This window comes from Platalea leucorodia, assembly GCF_965183815.1.
Source record: "Platalea leucorodia genome assembly, chromosome: 6".
NCBI classification, from domain to species: Eukaryota; Metazoa; Chordata; class Aves; order Pelecaniformes; family Threskiornithidae; genus Platalea; species Platalea leucorodia.
In genome coordinates this window covers 35,404,603-35,430,214 of record NC_138828.1, presented here as the reverse complement: position 1 = coordinate 35,430,214, position 25,612 = coordinate 35,404,603, and the positions used below count along the sequence as shown (strand labels likewise).

Genomic DNA, 25,612 nt, shown 5'->3' with positions numbered 1-25,612 from the left:
ATTAAAGCAGGTTTTGAAACCTTCCTTTCAGTATGTTTTGTATCAGTGGAGCATTAGTTTTGTCTTCTGAGTCTTCGGATAGTCTTCTGAAGACAGAAACATAAAAATTTCATGTTTTAATCTGAAAAGTTCTTGAAGACTGTCTTTTAAGCTGATTCAAGCCAGGAGTACTAACTTTTTTTAAAAAAGTAAAATACTTTGGGCAAAAATGTAGTTATAATTATTATCTTTATATGTATTACTCAACACTTCTGGGTTGTGGGTGGGTTTTTTTTTTTCCTTTGGGTAGTTTTTTATTTAAGGCAAATAAGTCAGTACTTTACTCAGTGTACCTATCTGCACTAATTTCTTGTTTGTGGGTTGCCAAATATGAACCCTTATGTTGTACTATGTCTCTGAAATAATGTCTGTTGGAATTTACTGAAACTGTGAGGTATATATATTAATGGTGAAAATACCATAATATTCAAAAATACTTGAAAACATTTTTGTATGTTGCAATGCTATATCCCTTTTTTCTGCGACCAATTATCCTTAACAGCTACTTTATTAAATCTTAGATGTTAAATAAAAGTCTTCCACTAAAAATGACAATAAGGAATTTGTAGGGCTGGTTTGGTTTTTTTGGGGGTTTTTTTTGGTTGGTGTTTTTTTCGGTTTTGGTGTTTGTTTTTTTGTTGTTGTTTATTTTTTAAACAGATGTGATTTATACATTTGATTGTTCTCTCTGAATCAAGTATGTGGTATCTCATGCTGCAAAGATCCATGCTGTTAATGGATCCCCCCCCCCCCCGCCTTTTTCCAGTCTGTGTTCCCTTGCAGTTTAGGAGGGAGGTCTTCTTTTAGTAAAGTAGATGATTGCCGATTCTGCAATAAAATTAGAACGCCCTCTCCCAAACAGATACAGTTTTCTGGCTGAGATCTGAGTATTAAAGATAATAATTTTTTAAAATTGTTTTCTTTAGCAGCATTCTCTTCAACATTAGCGGAACACATTTTTCAGCCTTCCCTGGTAAAATGCCTCTACCATATCATGGTTGCAATCGTGTCTTTTCTTATATAGGGTGATGCAATGCAAGAACAAAAGGAAATGTGGCATGTTTTTGTAAGGAACAACACATCCACCTGTATTTATCTTGTACAGAGTACTTGTGAAAATTGCATCACAAGGAACTGATTACGGAGAACGTTGAGCTAATCTACAGAAATAAGACATGCTTACTATGATCATCATGAAGGGAATTTGGTGGAGAAAAACGTGCAAATAAATAGTGTTAACACTTTTCATAATATTGTTAAAAACTTTTGGTCACCTGTTTATTAGATTGTGCAGCTTTTCTTCAAAGGATAGCTATTACAGGTAATGATAGGTTCAACTGTGTTTCTGTTGAAACCAACTGGCAATTACATTTGTGTTCTTTGCTTTTATATGAAATTTTAAGGAGCAAGTTGTAACCCTGATAAGTAGTATCTGTACATAATTTTATTCAGGATGTACGTAAGTATGTATAACTACAAGAATATTGTGCTAATGTGAAATTAGATAAAATAGAAAAACACAAAACAGATCAGAGAATGCAAGATATAATTTTCATCCCATTAGTCACACATTCTGAGAATAACATACCTTGAATACTTACGATATCTAGCTTAACAGGTAAGCAGAAAATTTAAGTTTGTTCCATCGTCACTACAGATTTGCTGCTGTAATTCAAAAAAAAAAAAAAAAACCCCACCCCAAAAGGTCACCTGTTTTATTTCTCCTTAATGCAACTTTAGAAGCTAATGATAGTCGGATAAAAGTGCTATCAGGAACTTGCGTTGCACTATTTCATCAATGTTGTACAAATATTGATATGCGCTTCAGAATGTAGTATTTCAGAAATCCTTAAGTTAGTGCTTCTGTGAATAGTTCGTTTTATATGCTTTCACATTCTTTTGTTTCACCATATAAACTTAATAGTTGCCCATTTTGCAGTGTAAAAAATCCTGAGAGAGGTTAGCCCCCAAAAGAAAGCAATGCTCTGTTTTGTTTGACTTCTGGACAATGTCTCCAGTAGTTGAGAGACTGTTCTTCAGCCTTGGAGTTCATTTAGATGTGTTGTTAAAAGTAAATGGAAGTTCTGACTTTGACTTGGACGAGGAATGAATCCTTTCGTCCGTAGGGTGTACAGTAATGAAAAAAGGCTAGAGGCTAGTCTGTATTTCGGAAGGAGTGGGTGAAGAAGGAAGAACTGCAATGTTTCAAAGGGAAGAAATGTTCTTATCCCTGTGGAGCTGCTCTGAAAAAGCTTAAATGCTGTTGACTGAGTGTTTTGGGTAAGTATTTGAGAGGTTACCAGAATGGAAGTTCATATAGTGTATTTTATGTTAGTGAATATAACATAATTACAGTCAGATTCTGGCTATCAAGATGATCAGCAAAGATTGGATCACGCGACCTCCTGCAATACCTGTAAACTGTTGGATAATACTTCTGATAGATTTCTCTGTTTTCTGCTGTGCAACACACTGAGATTTTTCAACTTTAGAGTACTGTATTAGCAAGCAAGTAGAAGCTAAAGTCTGTAGCAGTAAAGATAACGTTTCTCATAAATAACTGTTTGAACTGGAAAGCACGCTGCTTAATCTCTTTTCTGTATTAAAACGATCTAATACGAAAGTTAATTATGGAATTAAAACATGAAGTTTAAAATGAGTTTTGATAAGGAGGAAAAAGGTCTTCCATGATGAGAAATACTACAGTTTCCTTAAGTGATTAACATGACCACTTTGCTACTTGACTAAATTGAAAGTAAAATACCAAGTCAGCTGCTGTGTGTATTCAAGGGAAGACATTAGAAAGTAATCCAGGTTTCTTAGAAAGCTAATTGCTTTCTACTGCAGAATGTTAAGGGATCTCCACCTTATGATAGTCCTCAATTTATTCTGTTTTCCAATATGTGTATTGGGAATCATTTAAAACATGTTAGGAGTCTTGCAGAGAGAGCCGTGTGTGCAACAGATTGATGTGGGAGACTGCTAAATAAATTATTTATGTGTCTTAAGTAATCAATGCCAATTTAACCTCCTTCCCCTTCCTCCATTTGCAAAGCCTTATTTTATTGAGAGGTCAAGGAATAATTTCTTCCATGTCGATCAGGTTACTAAAACGGACAGGAAGATGACCAGATACAGTCAACTAGCATTGTGACTGACTGCAAGATCATGTTAAGCAATACAACTCTAGTAATGGCTGCTAGCTAAATGGTTTATGGATGCTGTGAGGGACTGTGTTGCATTGTGTCCTCTGCTTTAGAGGGAAGAGAATACTGAAGTGCTTGAACTTCTTGAACTTTCCAGTTTAATCCAAATATATTCCTGCCTACAGTATTGCATAGTTTGTTACAGTGTGAAATGAGTTGCATTTTGCCAAACAGAAAATATATTCTGCTTCTGCTTGCCCCTGCCTTGGAGACTGATGTCCACCTGCTATTGTACATTACTACAAGATTATTTTTCTCCATTTACTTCTTATTTTCTCTCTGAGTTTGTTTTCTAACATATTCAGTGAAATAATGCAAACTCGTGCATAATATACCTTTCTCTAATGCAAAATTATTTTAAAAAAATAAGTACCTTTAGAAATCAAATAAACCATTAACCATTTTGGTCTTTGCTTTGCTTGTACTCCTGTGTACCTGTTCATATCTGGATATCCAAGTTGTTCTTGGCATGTAATTCCTTTCTCACAACTTCCTCTAGCAATCATTTTCTCTTCTTCTCATGTCCAATTTCCTTTTTTTAGTATACGATTTCAAAATACCATTTCAAAATCTACGTGTGTTTTAGGCTGTCCTGCTTTTGCAAATTCTGACAAACTTTTTATCCGTTAATAGTGGAATTTATGCTGCAACATTTTCGGTTTTAGTGATTGCCTCCCACTGACCCTTACCAAACATATTGCCTCACCATCAAACCCCTAGGTACTTGCTGTTTGAGTTCCATTTAGCCACGAAGTCATCAACATGAATGAATTGTTACACCTAGTACTGCTCACTACAGGGATAAACAGTGCAAGTTACCAGTGCTGAACTTGCCAGAGGATGCTTGCTTATGCTGAGGATTTGGTGTCTGTGGTGCTATACAAAAAGTGATACAGGTTTTCACATAAACGAACTTCAAAAATAACTGGGTTCTGGGACAGAAACTGAGTCTTGCTGTATGGAAAAGACAGGCTTCCACTAATCACTTCAATTCTGTGGCTGGTTATCACCAGGTATTATGCATTTAATTTTGCTATCTCTAAGAATAAAGAGCAGTAAAATTTACATTCTGTACTGGTGCTCAATTAGTATGAATGATCTTCAGTTTTGATTTGTGGAATGCAAGTTGGCTTCTGGCTGCTTGTATAAATAAACTGCGTGCTGTATAAATATTTGTAGTAATATGTGGCTTGATGATATAATAGCTGAGTTTCCTCATAGACCAGAACTTAATATAACATTCTAGTCTCTGTATCTTTAAAAATATTGTTTTCCTGTAATATACTCTGCAATAACAGTGCAATGTTTTTCTTGCCTGTTAATTTTTCCATCTTTCTACTTATTCTACATTTCTCTGTCATAAACTTCTTCTGTCTTTGTTTCTGCAGTTGTGCTGTTTCTGTCTTGCTTTTAAAGTGCAATAAAATATGAGGTACTTAGAAATATTGACCAGACTTGCTGTCACTAACTTTTGCTTAGATGTCTCGGGCTGGGGGAGAGACGAAGGGGAAGAAGGAAAGGAGGGTGTTTAGTTATTACTAGTTATTCACCCTAGAAATTCTTTTTTTGAAGATAGTGCTTTTCCCACTTCTTCTGCTTTAGCTCCATCACCGTCTTCTCCTTAGAGTTCTCCAGAAGTTTACTTTTTCACTTAAGCATATCCATCTAGACATATTGTATCATTTCTTATTTTTACTTTAATTTCTGTGTAGTACTTATAAGTAAGACTTACCAAAACGTTATTGCAGTAGTATATTTTCAGCATGTTAAAGTTACATTGTTTCTATCATAAAGATGCTACCAGGCAGTTCATGACATGTCTAAGTATTAATTAAATGAGCAGTTATCCCTAGATAACTATCCCTATCCCTAGAATTAATGACATGTTTTTACTACATGCACTCCGACCTGTTATGCTAAGGATAGAAGGAAGTAGGACACTGACAAACAAGACCTTTCAATAGTTTTTACTGGATTGAAATTAAAAGCCATCCTTGTCCCACTAGATCATACCTTGCTGACTCTGTTCATGCATTATGCTGAATACTGGTAGTGTCCTATTTGTTAGGCCAGAGAATGGTTTGGGAATATCATAGCAGCACTGAAATCTTTTGAATTTTGTTCAAAAGAATGAACTGAGAATTTATTAAACTGCATTCGATAACAATCAGACGTAGCAATGTTTCGCAATAGGATTTGAGTATATTTTCTTAAAAATGATAAAAACTTGGATTCACCTTGGAAGAAAAGATCAACAAGCAAAATTCAGAAATGAGGCATGGATAACCACTGTACTATAAAGCAACGTGTATGGCTTTTGTCATATTGGTACGTTTAGAATGAGTGCTTTTAAATGCAGAGTGATGTACTTGCACAATGTTATCATAATGTGGAAATGTTTTCGTGTTGTGTGCATGCTGCATGTAGATTTCCTCTATTAGCATAAACTAGCTCTTTCTGGTGACCTTTTTCCTGTACAAACATGGCATCTGTTGTACATAACTGTTTTCTAACTAGAACTGTCATGCACAAGCTGACGAGTCATATTTCTGGTTTTGTATGCATTGTCACTTAATTCCTTGTTACGTTGATCTTTGGTGTGAAAGAAGCTTTGTTATTACATGCTGCCTGCATGACTGCATACAGCAGAAATGATCATTTTTCATTTAACTTTGTTTTGCCATCGAACCATGCATCTTTAAAATTTCATTTCATTTTTTTTCTTTTCTTTCTTTTTTCTGTTTTCTTTTTTTTAAAGGCCCTGTGGAATTCTCCATGTTCTGAAGGCTTAGTTTACAAACCTATCAGCATCTCATTGGTTCCATCATTATTAAATTAAAAAACAACATCTGGACACTCTGCACTTATGGATTTAATTAAATACTGCTGTATATGAAATGAGCTGCGAGTTACCCTTACTGGCAAAATGCTACTACTTAATATATTATTTGTATTATCAACAGTCAAACATGACTTTTTTGGCAGTAATACCTTCATTATTAAATATATCTATGAATAAATTATTAGTAAGCTATCACAAAGTTATTATCTGCAATAAAACTCAATTATTCTCACCATTTTGTGCAATTAATCATCCATTGGTGATTCACTATAAGAAAATACTTCAGTGATGCTTGTCTCCAAGATTGAAAAATACGTCTTCAAGATCTGGAAACTTAAGGAAGCTATTAGTTTTTAAAACCTGTTTTGTTTTGTTTTGTTTTTTGTCTTCCAGTAATACTCTTTTTGCAGAAATTGTGAATACAGGGTCAGCATCTTTCAATATGTGCTTTATTTGATGAATGTTCATAATTACATATGTAATTTTCATGTGTGATTCGAGAGACATTTCTGCAGAGGATTTGGTAATCTTTTACAAAGTCAGAATTTACTCAGTTTATCCCAGGAGATAGGAGGGCTGATCCTAAAAACGTACATTCTGATTTTCAAATCTATTAGAATCACAGCTTTACTCTACTTTTTATCTTATTGTCTGAGTACTTCAGCTTCTAAGAGATATTGCTAAGACAGCACCGATACATGTGAGCAAAGTGATTATTGTGTTTGCTGGACATGACAGTGCTACTTGAGTGGATAGATGACGTAGTCCCAAGGGGGGTGGGGTGGTGTAATTCCTGGTTTATGGCTTTATTAAGGAAGAAGTCAGAAGCATATTGGAGAGTTCACCACAAACCCTGTCACCACTATTAGTTGCTTCAGTGTTCCCTTACCCAGGATTGACTTCATTCACCCGATATTCTACACCCACCCTTACCAGGTAAGATAAGAAAGTGCTTGTGCCATCAGTATTCTTAAAGCTTTCCTGCTAACACCTTTTCGTACTAACAAGAGATGATACTTGAATCTTGTTACTAGGCCATTTTGATCAGGCTTCATGGTGTATAATAACAACAACTATTCAACCGGAGCAACTGTTTAGCATCTGTGGCTTTAATCTCAAACAGAGGACAAACTACTCATTTAAAAATAACATTTCACCGGTTATTCTTAAATGGACCTGAACTCAAAATAAAAGCAATCAACTAAATATTCATGCAAGTCTTTGAAGTGAATGAGCCTTCTTCACAGGTGATGTTGCATTATGTTGACTGATTCTGTACCACTTCACATGGTATTTGTCGTGGTTTAGCCCCAGCTGGCAGCGAAGCCCCGCACAGTCGCTTGCTCACTTCCCCTCGGTGGGATGGGGGAGAGAATCAGAAGAGTAAAAGTGAGAAAACTCATGGATTGAGATAAAGACAGTTTAATAGGTAAAGCAAAAGCTGCACATGCAAGCAAAGCAAAACCAGGAATTCATTCACTCCTTCCCATCGGCAGGCCGGTGTTCAGCCATCTCCAGGAAAGCGTAATAATAATAAGCTTTTTACCTGTTCCTCCTAAGTCTATGAAAGAATACTTAAAATACTTAAACAGCTGGTGTATGCCTAAACCTGTTGCCTGATAGAGGTGTCGCTAGCAGCTGTCATTTCAGTGTAGAACTGAACACAGCCCTTTGACTTTGGGGGTAGAGTATAAGAGTTGGGATTTTAACTTTCCCAGGAAATTACCTATCATTTCCTTTATTGCAATTTCTTTGTTTCACTTTCATTTTTCTATAACTTTACAAAACAGTATGAACCAATAAGAAATTACTCAAGTTTGGTTTTTTGCTGACATAGCATTCAAACAGTCTGGAAAAAAATCATGATGCACAAGTGATATTCAGACTTCAAGGAGACACGATCAGTGTGGGCAAAGCCCACACTTTATATGCATAGACAAGAACTTAGTGTTAGTCTAATTGAAGTCTTAACAGTCTAATCAAAGATTATTTTTTTTTATTATTATTATTATAGTTACAGTGATACTAGCATATCTAGATCAAACATTCAAAAATTAAATGTACATAAAGTTTGTAGTACCTAGTCCTTTCTTTGATGTATCGCTCACTCTTGGACAGCCTCTCTTGTGAAGGTCAATGGCTTCAGGTCGGTCGTGGGAGTGGTAACACTGCAGTAAGTCTGGTATCACATCTCCTTGGCAGGAGTCTGATGTTAATATTGATGATTTCTTTCTCCTCATTCTGGAATCCAGTTGGGCTCTCTCTGTTTGTTAACATGTTGTACACCTTGCTCTTTGTCATTGATTTCAAGTTCACGTGACATTTCTGTTATCCTTACAACTGGTTTTACCATGCTTCAAAGGTTTCTTTCCTTTGATAGTAACTGGCCATTGCTGAGTTGTTCATAGTCCTGGGGTGTCTGGTATCATCCAGTGCCTGTAATTATTTAGATTGCTCATTACTGGAAGATCATTCTTCACAGAGTAACTGCTTGTTACTGGTATCTGTAAGATACAACCATATAGCTGATAAAGCCACCCCTGCATGCCGCCGCTACCAAAACCTTACCGTTTAAGCCCAATACAAGGTGTTACGCCATGCAACTGTGAAAAGCTGAACAACAGCTGGTGCAAAAAAGATAGTCATTAGATAACTGCTCTTAAGAGCTAAAGCAAATATCCAGGCAGGCCAGACAAAAACAAATCTTGATGCCCATCTCGTTAGCTTAATCCAAGGTCTGTGTCTTGTTATAAGCAATGGCAACACCGTGTTAACTGGGATACAATGGTAAAACAGTATTGGCGAAATACTTTGTTCTCATTCTGAGCATTGATATTTAACAAGTGCAGAGGTTTGTTATTTTAACTAGCACACGTTGTTCTTTCTCCATTTGATGCTTTGCAAGTGCTACCAGATAACTAAGTTTGCTTTCTGCGCTTTCCTCCAGGGATTTCCAAATGTGCAAGTGCAATGCTGTTTGATACAACATAAGAGAGGAAAAAGTAGAAATTGAGTCACTAGATTTAAAATCAACACCGGTGCAAAAATGTTACAGCTAAAGCAAATATTCTATGGTAAATGTTGAAAGGTTGAGAAAGAACAAGAGTGATTTTAACAGTTATAAGCAGTCAGAGAGGCAGATGGGTCTCAAAAAGCCTGGGGTGGAATGGAGAGGCAGAAAGATTACATCCTGCTTGAACTGAAGGGAGATTTTCTGTCATTTGACAGTGTGTTTTGTTTTTTGTTTGTTTGTTTGTTTTTTAAATAATCTTCTGAAGCAATTTCAGTATGAAAACGTGCAGAACGGTGTGAATACTGGTATATAAATTATTCTGCTGTACCTCAATATTCATTTGGGCCAATGAAGAATTCCTGTAGCTTATAATGTTTACAACAGGTCTCTCAAATAATTTGAAACATAAATCATTGAGGCTGTTTGTGGGCATAGGTACTGTGTGCATGGTGAAAGGACTGGAAATTTTGTTGTTCTTAAATAGTTAGGAGATCAGTGGCTTAGCTTCTGGAGCTGAGTTTACCCAGTGTTAACCAATGGTTTTTGGGTGTATGTACACTAAGTTATTAGTCATTTGGATTATGGTTTAAACTTTGCAGTATGCTTTAGACTTCTATATAAGTGTTAAAACTGAAAGAGCTTAGAAGCAAAAAGTTAGCATCCAATATATGGGCTATGTTATACCACTAATAGAAACAGAAAATGCCATTTTTATCCCTGACCTGTTACTAGTACTTTCTCAATAGAAGTGCAGTGAGAACTATATCTAGGCTGTGTACTCTGCCTTCATTTCAATACAGTGCTCTTTTAGTATTCCTTTATTCATTTCTAGTAATGGAAGTTTCTACTTCTTAAGAGTCAACAGAATATTAACATTAATGATAAAACAGCAAGAAGAAGCATGAAGGGAAAGGATTATAAATGAGATTTGGGGAATAGTAATACGTTTCTTTTGTAGTGTACAAAAAGGCATTAAATTGAAAACAGAACCTACTGGATACCAGCAATAAAAGGAAAAAAAAGTTTTGTTTGGTTACTAGCAAATGCACTGCAAAAAAACTTGCAAAGATATATTTCTGCGTGTGCATGTATTAAATCACGCTGAAGTTGAAAGTACATGAATTCAATGCCATATCACAACTTTATATTCAGTACCAGCTTCATTACTTTCAGGGAGAACTTTATTCATCTAAAAACATCCATGAAAAACTTGGTGGTGCTGTTAATGTTAACTTTCATGATGAAATTAAGTGATAGCTTCATATTTGATGCTAAAATAGGAGGGCTTCATCTATATTGTGTAATGGTGCATACACATTATCGAATATTTGGAGAGAAATGCCAACACCTTCACTGACATAATATTATGTTTTAAGTGAAGAATGAGGAAAGCACAACTGCATGAGAGGAACAGGTGACAGAGGCAGTAGGATCTTCATAGCTTAAATATATGAAACAATTTTAAGTGCACACATTAGAGATATGAGCTTCCCAATGTGCAAGTATTATGAAGTGTCCATGTGAATATATATTTGTGCATCTGTGTACATCTATATTTCATCTTACAGTCTGTTACATGATTGAGGAGAAAAGATTAAAGCAGAGACAAATCTACTACGGGAGTCCCATCAGGTTATGAATAAATTCTTCAAAGAGAACCCCTAAGAAATTGCCAAATTTCAGGTATTACAGAAATAAAGACAATATGAAGAAAGACAGGTTTTGTTGGTTAGAGTGGAAGTTTGCAAAAGGACCAATTCAGTGGTCCTATCTGGCCCCAGTGGAGTCAGCTTTTAAGATTCTGTATGTTTTGCAAGCACCCAGGTACCCTGAAAATACTCAAGTAACTGCAGAACATGAATAAAAATCTTGAGACTAATGGTGAACAGTTGGCTCTTCAGATGTTGTCATGTATCTACTCATAATCCCAGTGTCAATTTTTTTGAAGGCTTGTAGAACTGTTCCCTGATTCTAGAAGGTGATTACTGGGGAAACAGTAACTAACAGGTTAGTTGCCTACCAAAGACTTTCACATATGTGTATAGCAAAATAAATCCAGGAGTATCTAATCATTGTGGTTACTGGACAGAAGTGAGCACATTGTTTCTATGTGAGAGGCTCTCTGAATTGCAAAACTAAGTATAAGATGAGCTGAAGTCACAGATAATGTTATTTATGGGACTCGTTGGAAATGATGAGAGCATCCCAGTGAACTTGAGGCAGGGCTATAAGGTTGTGTCAGTTGTTCTTTCCTGTTTTTTAATAGGGAGCTGGAACTGAGGGGCTGACTGTGCTCCAGGAACTGCTCCAGCGTGAGCTCTCCATGGGCCGCAGTTCCTTCAGGGCATATCCACCGACTCCGATGCAATGCTCTCCACAGGCCACAGTGTGGATATCTGCTCTGGTGCCTGGAGCACCTCTTCTCCCTTCTTCACTGACCTTGCTGTTCACAGGGCTTTTTCCCACCTTTTTTTTTTCCTTCACTCCTCTGCTCTCTGGTGCCCTTTCTTAAATAGGTTTTCATAGAAGTGCCACCAGCTTTACCAATGCTCACTGTGTCATTTATGGACCCACCACAATGGTGGGTCCATTGTGGAGCTGGCTGGAAGTATCTGCATCTGGCACAGGGCAGCCCCTGATCTCTTCTCACAGATGCCACCCTGCAGCCCTCCCACTGCCAACGCCTTGCCACATAAACCCATTACAAAAGCAAACAAAAGCAAAGCATAGCTCTACAGTTGACCTAAAGGGGGGATGAATGTTAATAATCTTCTAATTTTTTCCCATTAGGAAAATGTTTCCCTGGACTTACAGATCTGTTAATATGTGACGAGCGAGTATTATAAAATGGTTGATTAGATGTGTGAATTTAAATATGTAGCAAATTCAGAAACTAATGAAACTTAGCATAAATTCGGTTCCAAAATACCTGGATACACTGAGACTGGTGGTGTTGGTGACGACTACTGTGAATTCACCCTTGGAGTGAGAGAGAGAATGTTGGCAGAACTTCCATTGGTGCCTCAGAGCAAGAGACCCTTTTTTGCCACAGGAGCTGGGCATTGCATTGAGTGTGTCAGATAGATGGTCTAAGTCCCAGAAAGAAAAGTTTTACCAATAACATTGCTCCTATTTAATGACGTTCTTGGAACAATTAGCCTTCATGAATTACACAAAAATTGGAGTTTTGCTTACAAGCTGGCCTGAAAAAATCAATAAATTGGTAGGGATACTGTATTAAATTGCATTAATACTGGAATTCTTTCTTAATAGTATGGAGTTAAGAACACATGTTTCAATTAGAGGTCATTGGTATAGCTGGGACTGCATTCAATTTATTTGGGAGAAGGTGATCTTCAATGTCAGTGAAAAGGTCTAAGTTAAAAAAATATGGAAACCAGTATTTACTCTGTGTTCTGTTGGCATACAGTCTTTTCCTATTCTCATTCAAAATAATCTAGCAATCAAATTTTGTATAAATAAGGACAAATTAAAGATAGTATATTTTTAAGAAGGCAATTCTGTCGTCGCATTGGCAGTGGATTAGTGTTGCATTTAATATTACTGTTCTGGAAAATTTTTGACCTAGTGGTATGCCACATCTTTATTAGCAGTCCTGTGTATGATGTGATTTTTCAGCACGTTTTCTGTTAAATCCATACAACACTTGAGAGTGTGGAAGCTTGATGTCAGCCAAATAGGAGTTGAACAGTAGGTAGAGTCTACCTTTCAAATTTAGGCAGCAAATTCTGTCATAGCCATTTCACAAGCATCTGTTGAACGTTAGCAATTTAATCTGTGGGAATAAACTACTTGGCAAAATAGTAATAATTATTCTGTCTCTTACAGAAATTTGAATAAAATTGGTGTATATACATTGCTTATACCTGCTCTTGTATTGCTAGAGAAGTAAATTTTCAAATCTTTTTGAAACAGTACAGATGTGAACTCAACAGTAACTTAAATAGCAAAACCTTTAAAAATTTCCTTGTTATGGAACTCCTAGATGTGATTTAGTGATCTGACTGATAAAATGAAACGGACAAGTAGTGTGAAAGACGCAGCAAGAACAAAACTAGTGAGAACAAGGAGGAAAACAAAACCTTTATGAACCCATCAGAGTGCACCTACATCCATCCAGTATTTTCTTTACTTTTTAATATTTCCCTTTGCAACAAATATCCAGGGAGAGCAATAGATCTGTCTTCTGAAGGTCTTCATAGCTCAGTGCTCTTTCCTGATATTGACCAGTAGCAGAGAAAAAGTAAAAGGAAAAGCAAGTGTAGAGTGATGTTATTGGTAAACTTCCCAGTTTACCAATGAAGGATAGGGATTTTCTTACCCTGAAGACTGAGAATTGCTGATAGACCTATTTTTTTATGAGTTTATTTCCCTTGTGGTTCTCTATCCTGACAACATCCTTAAAGGAGTATGTTCTGTTTTGAGTTTAGTCGATTATTCTCCTTTATGACATTAGTTTAATTAACGTGCTTCTCATCATCTACAGTGGTGATAAAACTAGTATCCAATGTTCATGATTTTTTTATAGGTCTTTCTCAGTAGTTCACTATCATTATAGTTCTTTGTTGAACATGCTTATACTGAGAAACAGATTAAGCAGATATTATATATATATGTGTATATATATATGAGGCATATATTGCCAAAAAACGTGCCAAATGCTTGAATCTAAAAGCTTTTTATGCTCTCTTAAGCAGGAAGGGAAGAAATTAGTTGATTGACTCCATTCCTAAACCCAGGTTTTTCTGTCTGCCTTTCTCAAATCTCTTGTTGCCATGTCTGCAAATTTCTCTTGCTGTTGGGAGTATTTGCAAACTCTGTTAGTGGTGGGGCTTTTGTTCTGGCTCATTATTTTCCCCTGCTGTTGCTCCTTTGCTCATTTCCTTTTATCTTGCTGTATTGTTTTTATTTTCTCTCCACATTACAGTCCCATTTGGCTCATCCTCTCCTTTCTTTCTTTTCTATAAAACGTCATTTTTATCACCCATAAAGCATGCTTCAACAATAGCAGAAACCAGGAAGTCACACTTTTTCCTTTAACTTCTGTTTTTCCTCAGTCTTTTTCTTATTTTTAGGCAGAAGTTTGCCATCTAAGGCAAACTGCCCATACAGAATAATTCTCAGGGACTAGGAAGTGATATTTTTCATGTAGTTTAGAATGCTAGCTGCTATGTTCAAAATCTATGAAAAGAAAATAATGCCATTTTCAATTCGGTGGATGTTAAGGTAATTTTAGATATCTTTTTAAATATCTAGAAAATTATGTTGGTTTATTCCATCTTGTATCAAGTAAGAGATTCCTGTAAAACTTATTTACTTACCCTTTGGTTGAACTACTTGTAACAGCTTCTGGTTGGCAAATATGAAGAGCTTTACTGTGTGCTGTCAATTTGGACTGTATAGAGGACAGCTCTTTTCAGTTGACCATGCAGATGTACAATTTAATTAAAATACTTTTAAATTCTTTTGGGCATCTACAGAAAACTTTTTAGACTGCCAGAAGGCTTACTTTGTATTAGTGCTTTGCAGTATCTTATATTTCATAATGTAATGAATTTTCAGTAGGTCATGCCACTGTTCTGGCTAAACACAGAATGCTTTTTGTATGTTTATCATGTCATGTGTTGGTGGAAGATCCTAGCACAGTAATTGGAGGGTGGGGAGAGAGCACTGGTATGATATATTCCTCTTTCCTATTGCTAGTCTGTACACTTCAATACAGATCTCGTAGTCCTTGTTGCACACAAATACGCATAAAATTCTTAAAGTTGACTTCTAAAACTCTAGGTGAGTTACTTACTGTTATAGTAAAGATAGGAGAATTTAGTATTTTGACAATATTGCGAAGCTTTCCTTCTGCTGAAGACACTAATTTCAGCTTTGTTTCTATTCTGCATTGTTCAAATTTTGCTTCCCCTTTGGTTGTAAGTAATGAATGTAATATTCTGTTTTACTTCTGATAAATTTAATTAATCTATGGGTAGTACCAGTATTTCTGTATAAGCATATAAAACATGTTCAAAGACTTGAGGCCCTGTGCTTGTAAAATACTCGGCTTGTTCTTGAATAATGTGTAGATTATTGTAGGACCAAATAAAACTCTTATTAAATACACCTGGGAAAGCATACCCATTGGAGATTTTGCGTGGCAAGATTTCACCCTCTTTTCACAGGAGGCTTTTTAAAAGCCAGGTTAAAGAAATCCCTGAACTATCCTGTTGTCTAGAGAATTCTTGCCCAGGGGAAGCATGCTGCTGCTTCAGATTTTCTTAGCCATTGGACTAAGAGAAAACTTCTACAGAAGTATTTACAGTGTACAGCTCAATATCTACAGCCAGGGGAAGCTCTGTTTTGATTGAAGAATGAGGAAGTGTGGACAGCCTGACTCAACTTCCATGTTCAATTTGGGATGCCAGAACATTATATTGAACTATCCTGAGGCATTCGGGTGAGTCACTCAAAATCTCCTCTGCACATTTTCTTAGTCTTTGGGTTTTCTTTTGCACATAGTAAATTTTAGGTTTTTTGCTAGACGCATTGCCAAAACTCATTAAATCTAACCACAACAGGAATGTGACATGTTATTCTGTAACCCACAGTTGCATAAATTTGCTCCCTTATGTGTGTGCGTGTAACACATGATGTTTCAAATAGCTAGTGGAGAAACCTCCCACGGTACATTACAATTATTCACTCTTGCACCTCTCCCAAGACTGCGGTCTAGGTCAGTTCTTAAAGGTTAACAAATACATTATTTCTGAAAAAGGTCTGCTGCCTACAGGAAACTTTATTTTCTTTTAGAAGGGGCAAGGCTAGAGGCATTGGGGAGGGAAGCGGGGATGAAGACTGTTCAATATATTTAATGAAATATTCATTTTTTCATGTTTTTATTCTATCTTTCCTTGAAATGTTCTCTGAAAACTTTCAGTGCTTTTACTTCCTATTCTTGTAAGCTTGCTTCATTGGCCCATTACAATTCTCTAATTCCCTGGTCTCTGTTCCTTCCTGTACTACTTCTCCTTGTTGTTTTTTGTTTTCTTTAGTTCCCAGACTTTTTCTTTGTCAGCACTTTGGTTTCCATGCTGCTTCTGGGCTCATTTGTGAATAGTCGTCTGCTCCATCTGCAGTTCTCATTCTTGCTTTAAATCTTTCCTTGAAATGTATCTCTCTGGTTTTATTTGTAGTCGTATTGACAGTGCAGAACCAATAACTTGAAGTGCAAGTTTATATGGAGGTACCAGTGAAGTCAAGAGGGAAAGCTTTTGGATGTAGAATAAAATTTCCAATTGGAAAAAAGTTATTGCTTAATTTTTGCTAACATGTTTTATCTTATTCAACTTCTGTATCAGTTACCGCAAAATAGGTTGTATGCCCATGTTAAGAAAATAAGTTCAATCAAGGATTGTCACAAAATCCTTAGACATTTTATCTATCTTTGTCTTGAAAGTGTATTCTCTGGGCTCTTGTTGAGTTACTGAATCAGCTGCGGATTTCCTGAATGTGTATTGAATTAGCACATTAGTGTTACTGATGCAAGAAAGCTTAGGTTTATGCATAGGCACTTCAGAAATAATAATGATGCTATTTAAATACCTTGACACTTTCTCCTGCTATTTGCTATCACTTTCACCTGCTTCGTCTTTAGAAGACAACATCTGACTGCATAGTCAACATCTGTGGCAACAGTTTTGGCTGTATTTGGCAACTAGAGGATCCACATGACAGATCCTGGACTTAAATTATAACGTTTACCATAGAGGTTTCTGGAGGCAATGTTTTAAATCCATGTTGCTTTGGTCCTCGCACTATGGGGAAAAGCCCTGCCAGTTAGCCCAGTTTTTGATAACTGTACAGCTGTCATGGAATTGCAGTGAACCTAGGAATTGCAGCAGTTCTTTGCTTACTTATACTACCTTCTTTTCCATTAATTTCTATTATTTTGCATAATTTCAGTCCCAATTAAAATAACCAAGAAAACCCACATTAAGGTTGCTTTAAAAAGGGTCCTTTAAAATGACTCTGCAGAGCTCTCTAGGGATGTGACAAGTTTTGGGAGAGAAGTTATTTAATCCACGGGGCAGTTCAGATTCTCATCTTTAGGTGCAAACTATTTCCTAGGTTTGTTAGAAGAAATAGAAGGGAGCCAGATATGTGATTATAAGAACAATGTGCTGATGTTGGATAGCTATGCTGACACCCTCTAAATTTCAAAGGAAGCTATGTTTGCTGAGGTAGGAATTGGCCAGTAGCAACTCTAGCTTTTGCAGGTTGGCTGATAGCCATGCTTGAAACCTTTTCTTTTTGTAGTCTAAATTATTTACGATGCCTTTAGTTAAACAAAGTTGGCAAGCCAATTTATGATTGTGCATGATTATACTACCTACATGAGGATAACAATTTCATCACTAGCTGTAAATGGAAACAAAATCCAAATCACAGCATATGATGTCAAAGGATCTCTAAGCTTTTCAAAAGGGTTAAGTTACCTGCTGCAACAAATGTTAACTTCAGTAACTCAACATGTTACTGTAGTTTTCTTGTTTTAGGAGAACAATTAGTTTGAGCAGCATTAATATACTTCCACCAGTGGGCTCTAAGGTTGTGCTAAATTAATATTTAAGATCCAGGGTCGTCTTTTAACAAAACATAAAACACCATCTGAACAGTATCTTCAAAAGTAATTAAACTGGTTTCTATGACGCATCAGCACTGACGTTCTTTGGTGAACAGGGTCAGATTGGTACACAGATCCTTATCTTCACTGAGGGTTTTGCAGACACATGGAACTTATTAGAAGACACCTAATATGCTGAATTTTGTAGCACATCTGACCACATACAGAGAGGTACTTAAGTACCAGCTGCAGTCAACATCCTCCAAAAACCTAAATATATTTTGTGGATTTGGATCAAGGTAACTGTTGGAATTTTAAATATCTTTGTAATGTAAATGACCCAGGCACAACATTTTATGTAAATATGAGGAGCTGGTAGGTTTTGTAGAAGAAGTATTAATTATTTTAAAGATTTGTAGGGGAGGTTCTGTAGTGTTGTGGGGTTTTTTTTAATAGAGCTCATTTTCATTAGTGCATCTCCTTTTTTCCATCATTGTATTCTCAATTAGCATAATGGAGGTTTTCCAGTGTGAACCTTTTGTACATTAAATGTTCTGAAAACTTTATCTTGTACTAATGAGTATTAATTGCTGTGTCACTTTGTAAGAATGCATGAAATTGTTATGTCCTAGAAGTAAGGACTTGCCACTGTATTTGCCTGGAAGAGGTTTCACCATTGCTAGAATAGAAATCTGCTTTGCCTTTAAAAGGTGCAGATAGGCTGCTGTGAAGGGTGTCAGAGATGAGATCTATCAATTTTTTTTTAATATAATGGGATCTAAAATTGAATATATTGTTCGTTTATTTGTGTGAGGTAAATAGAATAGTATGACATTTTTTGTAGAGTTCATATGAACATATCTGTCAAGATTGAAGTAAAAGCTATTTACAAATTGTGAGAACTAGAGGGGACAGCAGTTGCTTGTTGTTTCCTTGGTTTAGCTCTCCAAATTCAAAAATCATTTGAAAGTTATGCCTTGCTCCCCTTCCATGGACTTTTAAAGGCCGCATTCTCTATTAGTCTCTACCCAAGGAATTTGGGATGAGATAGGTAGTATTTAGTTTTATGATTCCTTGCACTGTGACTGGAAAGAGCAGGGGACTGCTCATTCGGAATTTAGAAAATCTTATCATCTTTCCAAAATGAATCTGAATTTTTCTACCTGCAAAGTGCTTGATGAAAACATCAGAATTCCAAGTATAATATGGTATGCATACGTAAAGTACAATGTGATGCTGTTTTATGAGAAAGCAGTTTTCTGCCACTGTTTGGCTCTATGACCTTTGTAGTGTATTTAATTAGGTTCTGATCACATCCAGTTTTGTAATGAAACTGTACATTACATAGAAGGCCACAGTGTAAGTATTTGGGCATTTATCACTTCTGAGGCAGAGAGAAGTAAATATTCTGTCACCTTTCTCAGTTGTCTCCTGTTTTAGCAGGCTGAAAACACCCCACCAGGGTGTTCTGGTCCATCGTAAGCAACATGCATCGTAGTGTCTTTTGCATGGGCATGATCTGTGCTTTTGTGAATTTTCTTCTACTATGAAAGTTTCTGAAATGATACTGAAGTATGTAGTTCCCTTTTTAAAAAAAAAAAAAAAAAGTTATGCTGACTTCATTTAATCTATAACTTGAGCAAGTGTGATTCACAGTTAATCTCCACTTGCATATGCTGTTACAAACACTAATTAATCCTATTTGCAAAGATAAATTATGATCAATGCATATCCTTAAAATTTATACCTAATTACACAGAATATAATCTCTAAATTTGTATAAGTAGAGGTTATAATTTTGAACACTGTAGATAATAAGCAATTTTCTGAACTTATATTTGCATGTGCTAATTAAGGACTGCTTCATTGTATTTACATTTGCAAACAGGTTTTGTTCTCATTACTCAACTTAGTGCTGTGAACAGAGGAAAAATACCATGCCATTTTTGGCACAGGTCCAAAATATACATCTTAAACCTGATTATGAATCTAGATTCATTTTTTGATTAATTTAACTAGTTAGTGGCATTTTATTTAGGCATCGCTATTAATTTAAGTAAATTTACCTGCACATAAAAGGGAGGGAAATTCTGGATTTTTTTTTTTTTTTTCTTTTACCATTTTGATTAATTCTTCCATTTTATTCTTGGTAAGCTAAACCCTTATGTAGTAATAAACTTGATCATGGTGTACAAATAATGCATGGGCCAGTATGCAATATAAGAAATTTCTTGTGCTAATAGTAGTAATAAATATCTTAATATTTTTATTGAAATACATTTTTTTTCATCTGTTCTTATGTATGGGTAGAATTTGAAATCTGGGAAATCTAAAATTCTGAAAGAGAAGAAAATTTCTTGGAGGCTTGAATTTTGGTTCTGTTTTCAGAGGCAGATTAAAAAGTACATATGCACATTGTGATGAAAATGTAATTTGTATCATGTGGTAGTTTAAGCGAAGTATTAATTTTCAACCACAATAAGCTAAAAATAAAATTTTGCAGATCTTATTTATATAGTTGGTCTATTACAAACTACCTCTTTCTAAATTAAGGTAAAACCCATAACTGAAACCCAATTATTGTCTTGTATTTAAATCCATTCAATGCTTTCGAGTAATTTTCACTTTTTTGGTTTCCTACCATGAGTCAAAAAATATTATTTATAAACATTTACTAACAATAGTTAAAAAATACTTACATTTCAACAATCTCATAAAATAATAGCCACTTAACAGTAATTGGTCATGATATGCTGCTTAGTGTAATATTTGTTGTTTTGTTTATTAGATATACCTGCTATCATAAAAAAAAAAAAAAAAAAAAACACAAACCAAAAACAACTCCTTATGATTGGGGAAGGCTTGCAAATACATTTGATCTCAGACATTATAAAAACTATTATTATGGTTATATTTTTTACAATGCTAGTGTGAGTTTCTAATTTAAATAAATAGAGGATTCCAGAGTACACAAGATCTTGACATTGCCGCTCGTGTTAACGTTGGGATTCATAGTGGGACATAATGCAGGTCATTGATGTAACCTTTTTTTTTTTCTGGTCACATAATTCCATGATATGGTGATGTGTAAATTGTCTGTGGAAAGCTGCAGCACAAACTGATGAAGAGTTAAATTTATAAAAACTCACTGAAATTCCTCAGTAAGCATAATTTAGAGATTATTCAAATGAGCTAGTGATAACCTCAGTTGTAGAGATGTGCTGACTATCCAGTGTTGTTTTCCCTTGGACCATTTTCCTGTCTGTTACTTGGTCTATGAAGTTCAACTTTAGGGATGATGCTGAAGGGCTTGTAGTTATACCTGGTAATATTTTTTAAATTGCCAACTTTATTATAATTTTTCAGGTTATAATGTGTTTTACACATTCTTCTGAATCAAAAATGAACATCAGTTTTAATGAACAGCTTTGTTTCTGTAGGATTTTCATTAATATGATAACTATTTATGTGTTTGTGCTTTTTATTTATTTATTAATTGCTTGAAAACAGTCTCCAGGGAAAGCTTTTGAGATGCTTTTATTGGAGGGTGAGTCTTTAGATGTTGAACAGATATAATAATTATTGGGGGGGGGGATTGAATGGAGAACAGCAAAAGCAAAAGATGTTTGACTTACTGAAACTGACCTGATATTTGCAGGTCTGATTTCTTAATAGTGCTTGATCCGTCTGTGACTGTTGAGACACTGTCACATTTGTGTATGCACATTATCTTTTAAAAGTTGTGATCTAATGCATTTTTGGGGCCAGAAGACGGCAAAGATTCTGTATGCAACAACAAAGCATTATTGGGATTGAAGTAGCAAGACAAGGTTCTCTCAAATGATTTAATCAAGTGATTGGGTTTTGTTTGCATTTATTTCAGAAAACAAACCCAATGCTCTGCTTGCAAGTTTTTGTTATTATTTGCATCTTTTTAACCTTCCCTGGCTTTCTTCCCTCATTTTAAGTTCTGAAATGAAGGCCTTTGCTCTTAACCTCGTCTTAATTGTCCAGATCCATGAAAAGCACATTAATCCAAATTCACGTGTTGTGATACTGCTGTTTCACTGAAAGTCTGACAGTTTTCTGTGCAGTTGCCTACCTCACAGAACGTGCATCATTTTCTCAAAGTCCTAGCTTAAAAACTAAGAGATGGATCTTACTCACAAGTACAAATTTGATTTTTAAGTACTGACAATTGCTACTCTAAAATTTGTGTATTTTTGTCTTTTTAAAGATTTTCTGGAAAACAAGGTCTTCAAAACACATTGTATGATAAATAGAACAACCTTCCCTTCACTGGGATTCCGTTTAGATAAATTACAGTTATTCAGTAGGTCCCCATTTCTTCGTTATTTTTAAAACTTTATGCAATTTATGCATTGTTGTTCTTAAAATAATGTCACTATCGAACTTCAAGGACTGCCCACAAGATGTGATCCAACAGTAATTTATGTAATAATGTTTGCCACGGACTTAAGAGAGCTGGAAGCAATCACTGCTAAGGCAGTTTGAGTCTCCTTCTGTGTCCTCATTTGAGGTATTCACTTGTGTTGTCATAAATACTTGAATGTCACATTTAAATGTTTTATCTTTTTCAAGGCTTTAAGAAAGTAGAGTGATTGTAGTGGCAACACCAGTTATATGCAGGGGGAGATTCTGAACCAGAACCTGGATCCACTACAGCATTTTCCACCCTAGCTATTCCTCACTCGTGCTGAAAATTCAGATAAATCAGCATGGTTGCATGTACCAGACAAATTTCAGTAAAAAGTCACTTTAGTTTGTATTTATGTATATACACACAAGTGAATCAGAAATTTATCAGTAAGACACCCAAAATAGTCCTCCTTGTCCATTTGGTGCTGGTAAGGCCTCCTGAGATTGCTACTGTGTTTTGGGGATTGCATTTCAAGACCAGAAATGAATCAATTTGTGAAAGTCCAAAGGAAGCAAAAAGGGATGAGCAAAAGTCTAGAAACCATCTCTTGTTCAGAGAATTTGCTGGAATCTGGATAGCTCAAGGAAAAGAAACTGTTAGAAACTGTTCAATGCGGATCTCTAAGCTGAGTTTCTACAAAAACTATTTGCGTATCACTCGTTTTGCAGCTTGGGTACTGCATATAAGCAATGGTGAAGTTGAGATAATAAGTTAATTAAAGCTAAGTGGGAAGGAGGAAAATGTAAATAATTATTAATAGGAACCTGGGAAACAAGAAGATTTATTAGCAAAAGCAGCCTTCAGTGGTTCAGAGCTGAGGTTACCTGAGAAGCATCACCCCTGGGATTCAGTTCCATCACAGAGCGGACTTGTGTCCTCCTGCTGCCTCTTTCAGTGGTACTGAACTGCTCACTCATCTTAAGTGACCTACATCTTAACTCTGCAAAAAGTGAACAATTTTCTGCTGGATGTCTCTGTTCAAGAGCTATTTAGTGCCAGGGCTGGCAGTACAGAGGTGAAATAATGGAATTGGGAACAGTAGGTGATTATAGGGAAGCCTAACTCCTTCCTGAAGATGCGATTCACTCCAGCTAAGCCTGTCAGTGGCAGTTTGCCACAGAATTTCCACCAGCTCTCACCAGACAACCTGGTGAGCCAGTTCAGGAAGGTATTCACTTCTCTGTTGGGTTAGTTGCCACTGCCTGAGCGAGCTCCTGACCTGGCGCCCTGGGGTGTCAGAGATGTGCCAGTGCTGGTAAGAAAGGATCAGCAGGAGGCCCAACAAGACCATTGCTTTAGGCTGTAGCTGGCTGGCTTATCACTTCAGGTCTCCATGAAAGCAGAGACAACATGGTCCTCATTGTGTGGCTGTCCCCACAGTGGACTGTGATTTTCAGGTTTCTGGGTAGTCCACTGTCTTGGAGAGCTCACCATGCCAGTAACCTATGATGCAGTTACCGCTGCTTGCGTAAAAGTGGGCTGCAGGATGAGACTGTGGAGCCCAGACTTTGACGGACTTTGTGTGCTGTGGAGGAGTAATATCTTGTTGGTGTAAAGAACTGAACTCAAGCTTAACCTGATACTGTTGATTAACAGATTTTTAAATGTGGGGTCAGAAGAGTCATGACCTTGGCTTGAGAATTCACAAGGATAAGTGGAAACCAGTTTAAATTTTAAATATGGTGCAAATAGCCTGAGTTCAGGCCGTGGCAAGAGTATGTGCATGCTCAGGTTTGTGCGTGGGTCGGTATATATTCTTGCCAGCCTTTCTAATGTTTTAAATCCTTGAGTAATCAATCTTAAAGTTCAACATAGTGTAGTTAGTTGGTAGATTTGCTTTTTTAAATAAATGGAAGCGAAAGTACTAATTTTGTTAACTGTGTTTTCAACTGGGTCATTAAAAATAGTTCAGTTACCATATGTAGCATGGTGCCGAAACCCTGAAGCTATTGAAAGGGAAGCCTTAAAGATGTAATTTTATGTTTGCTAGGAAAACGCAATGCTATTGATGTAAGGCCAGCAAGAGATAAATATCTATTCATCGATATTTCATTTAGGCAAATTTATCTTAATGTTTTCAGAAGCACCTATCCTTAAATATATTCCCCAAACTCAACTGAACTGTCTTTGTGCTCTATCCTTAATCTAGCATCCTGCAAAACCCCAAGTACAGCAGTAAGAAGCTGTTTACATAGTGTATTAGCTCCAAATGTTGATTTCTTTCTTGTCTTGACAGCTATTCAGTAGTTCTGCACTACACTTATGGTGCTCCAACAGCAAGATACTAACCAAAATTATTTCGGCTTTCCATGTAGCATTGAATGTAGCGATCATGGAGCCACAGTGTGAGTCAGTTGACATGGTGAGGGCGGTCCACCTGCACCAACTTGTCCTGCAGCATCCTGATCTCTAGAGCAGGCATAAAGGGGTGGAGGGATGCAAGAACCCACTGGCTTCTCTTTCAGTGCAGCTTGCCCCTGCAGCAGGTTAGTTGTAGCAAAATCAAAAACTGTACCTTGAGTTGAGAGAGGGAAAACAAGGACTGAAGCAAGCTGACACTCAGCTTCCCAGCACAGTCTGCGGAGCGTGGCTGTCAGTGGTAACACACAGGTGCTCCATGGGCAGGGTCAAGAGCCATTGTTGCCAAGCAGCACGATGGGAAAGAAGCTTTTCACGGGGGTCAGAAGTTTTTTCTGGTGGATGGTCATAAGCAGAATACTTTCATGTGTGGCAAGTCTTGAAGAAACACGCTGGTATGCCTGGAGAATGTGTCTCATGCTAGTACAGACCCTGCTAGAGAGGTAGTGCTGCAAGCACGGTCCTAGAGAGCCATGCTGCAACTGTTGAGTGCCACTGGGGGATGCAGCTAGTGACACACTAGAAGTTGACAGCCCGCATTCTTGATGATGTAATCAATGATGTAAATGCCTTAAGAATAATTCCCTTTCTGTTATGGGCAGCTGTTGAAAGTAAGTGATGGTGACATGGTGATTCTTTCTGAGAAATGCAAATATCAAAAGTTCTTCTCTGAAAAGTGTGGTGCTTAAAAAACAATCCTTACGCACCACCAGGCAAAAAAAAGAGAGCTTGCACAGTATTATTTGTGGTAGGGAAGAATAAATAAAAAAGGGAAAGTATCAGAAGGAGGAAAAACTTTGATAGGGATACTGCAGTTGAAATTCAGTCTTATCAAGAGCATTTCTGTTCATCGCAAAAATGATACAGAAATCTAAATTAGCGTACACAAACAGAAATAGTCCATGCCTGGGTTGTAGGTGCTATTACCAAAGCATGATGTATATGAAAATTTTCATTTTACCATTTGCACAGAATTACCACTCAAATCAATTCATAGCTTTTGGAAAAATGCAGTAGTAGTTCTGCATGTTAATTAGGTACTTGTTGAAGGTAAAATGCTGTAATATATTTTACAACC

The 25,612-nt window shown here is 36.4% G+C and overlaps 1 protein-coding gene across 2 annotated transcripts in view; it reads left to right on the top strand.

Moving 5' to 3' along the window:
- Positions 1-25,612, top strand: part of CCSER1 (coiled-coil serine rich protein 1) — a gene marked incomplete at both ends in the record, with an annotated part of 644,165 nt that overhangs the window by 377,771 nt on the left and 240,782 nt on the right. Inside the window, one exon of one of the 2 annotated variants that reach the window (XM_082314794.1) lies at positions 6,004-6,084. The exons of the other annotated variant lie outside the window; for it this stretch is intronic. Coding sequence (XP_082170920.1) covers positions 6,004-6,084 — 81 coding nt within the window. Of the gene's footprint in view, positions 1-6,003; positions 6,085-25,612 lie in introns of those variants that run through there. 2 annotated transcript variants of the gene reach the window in all.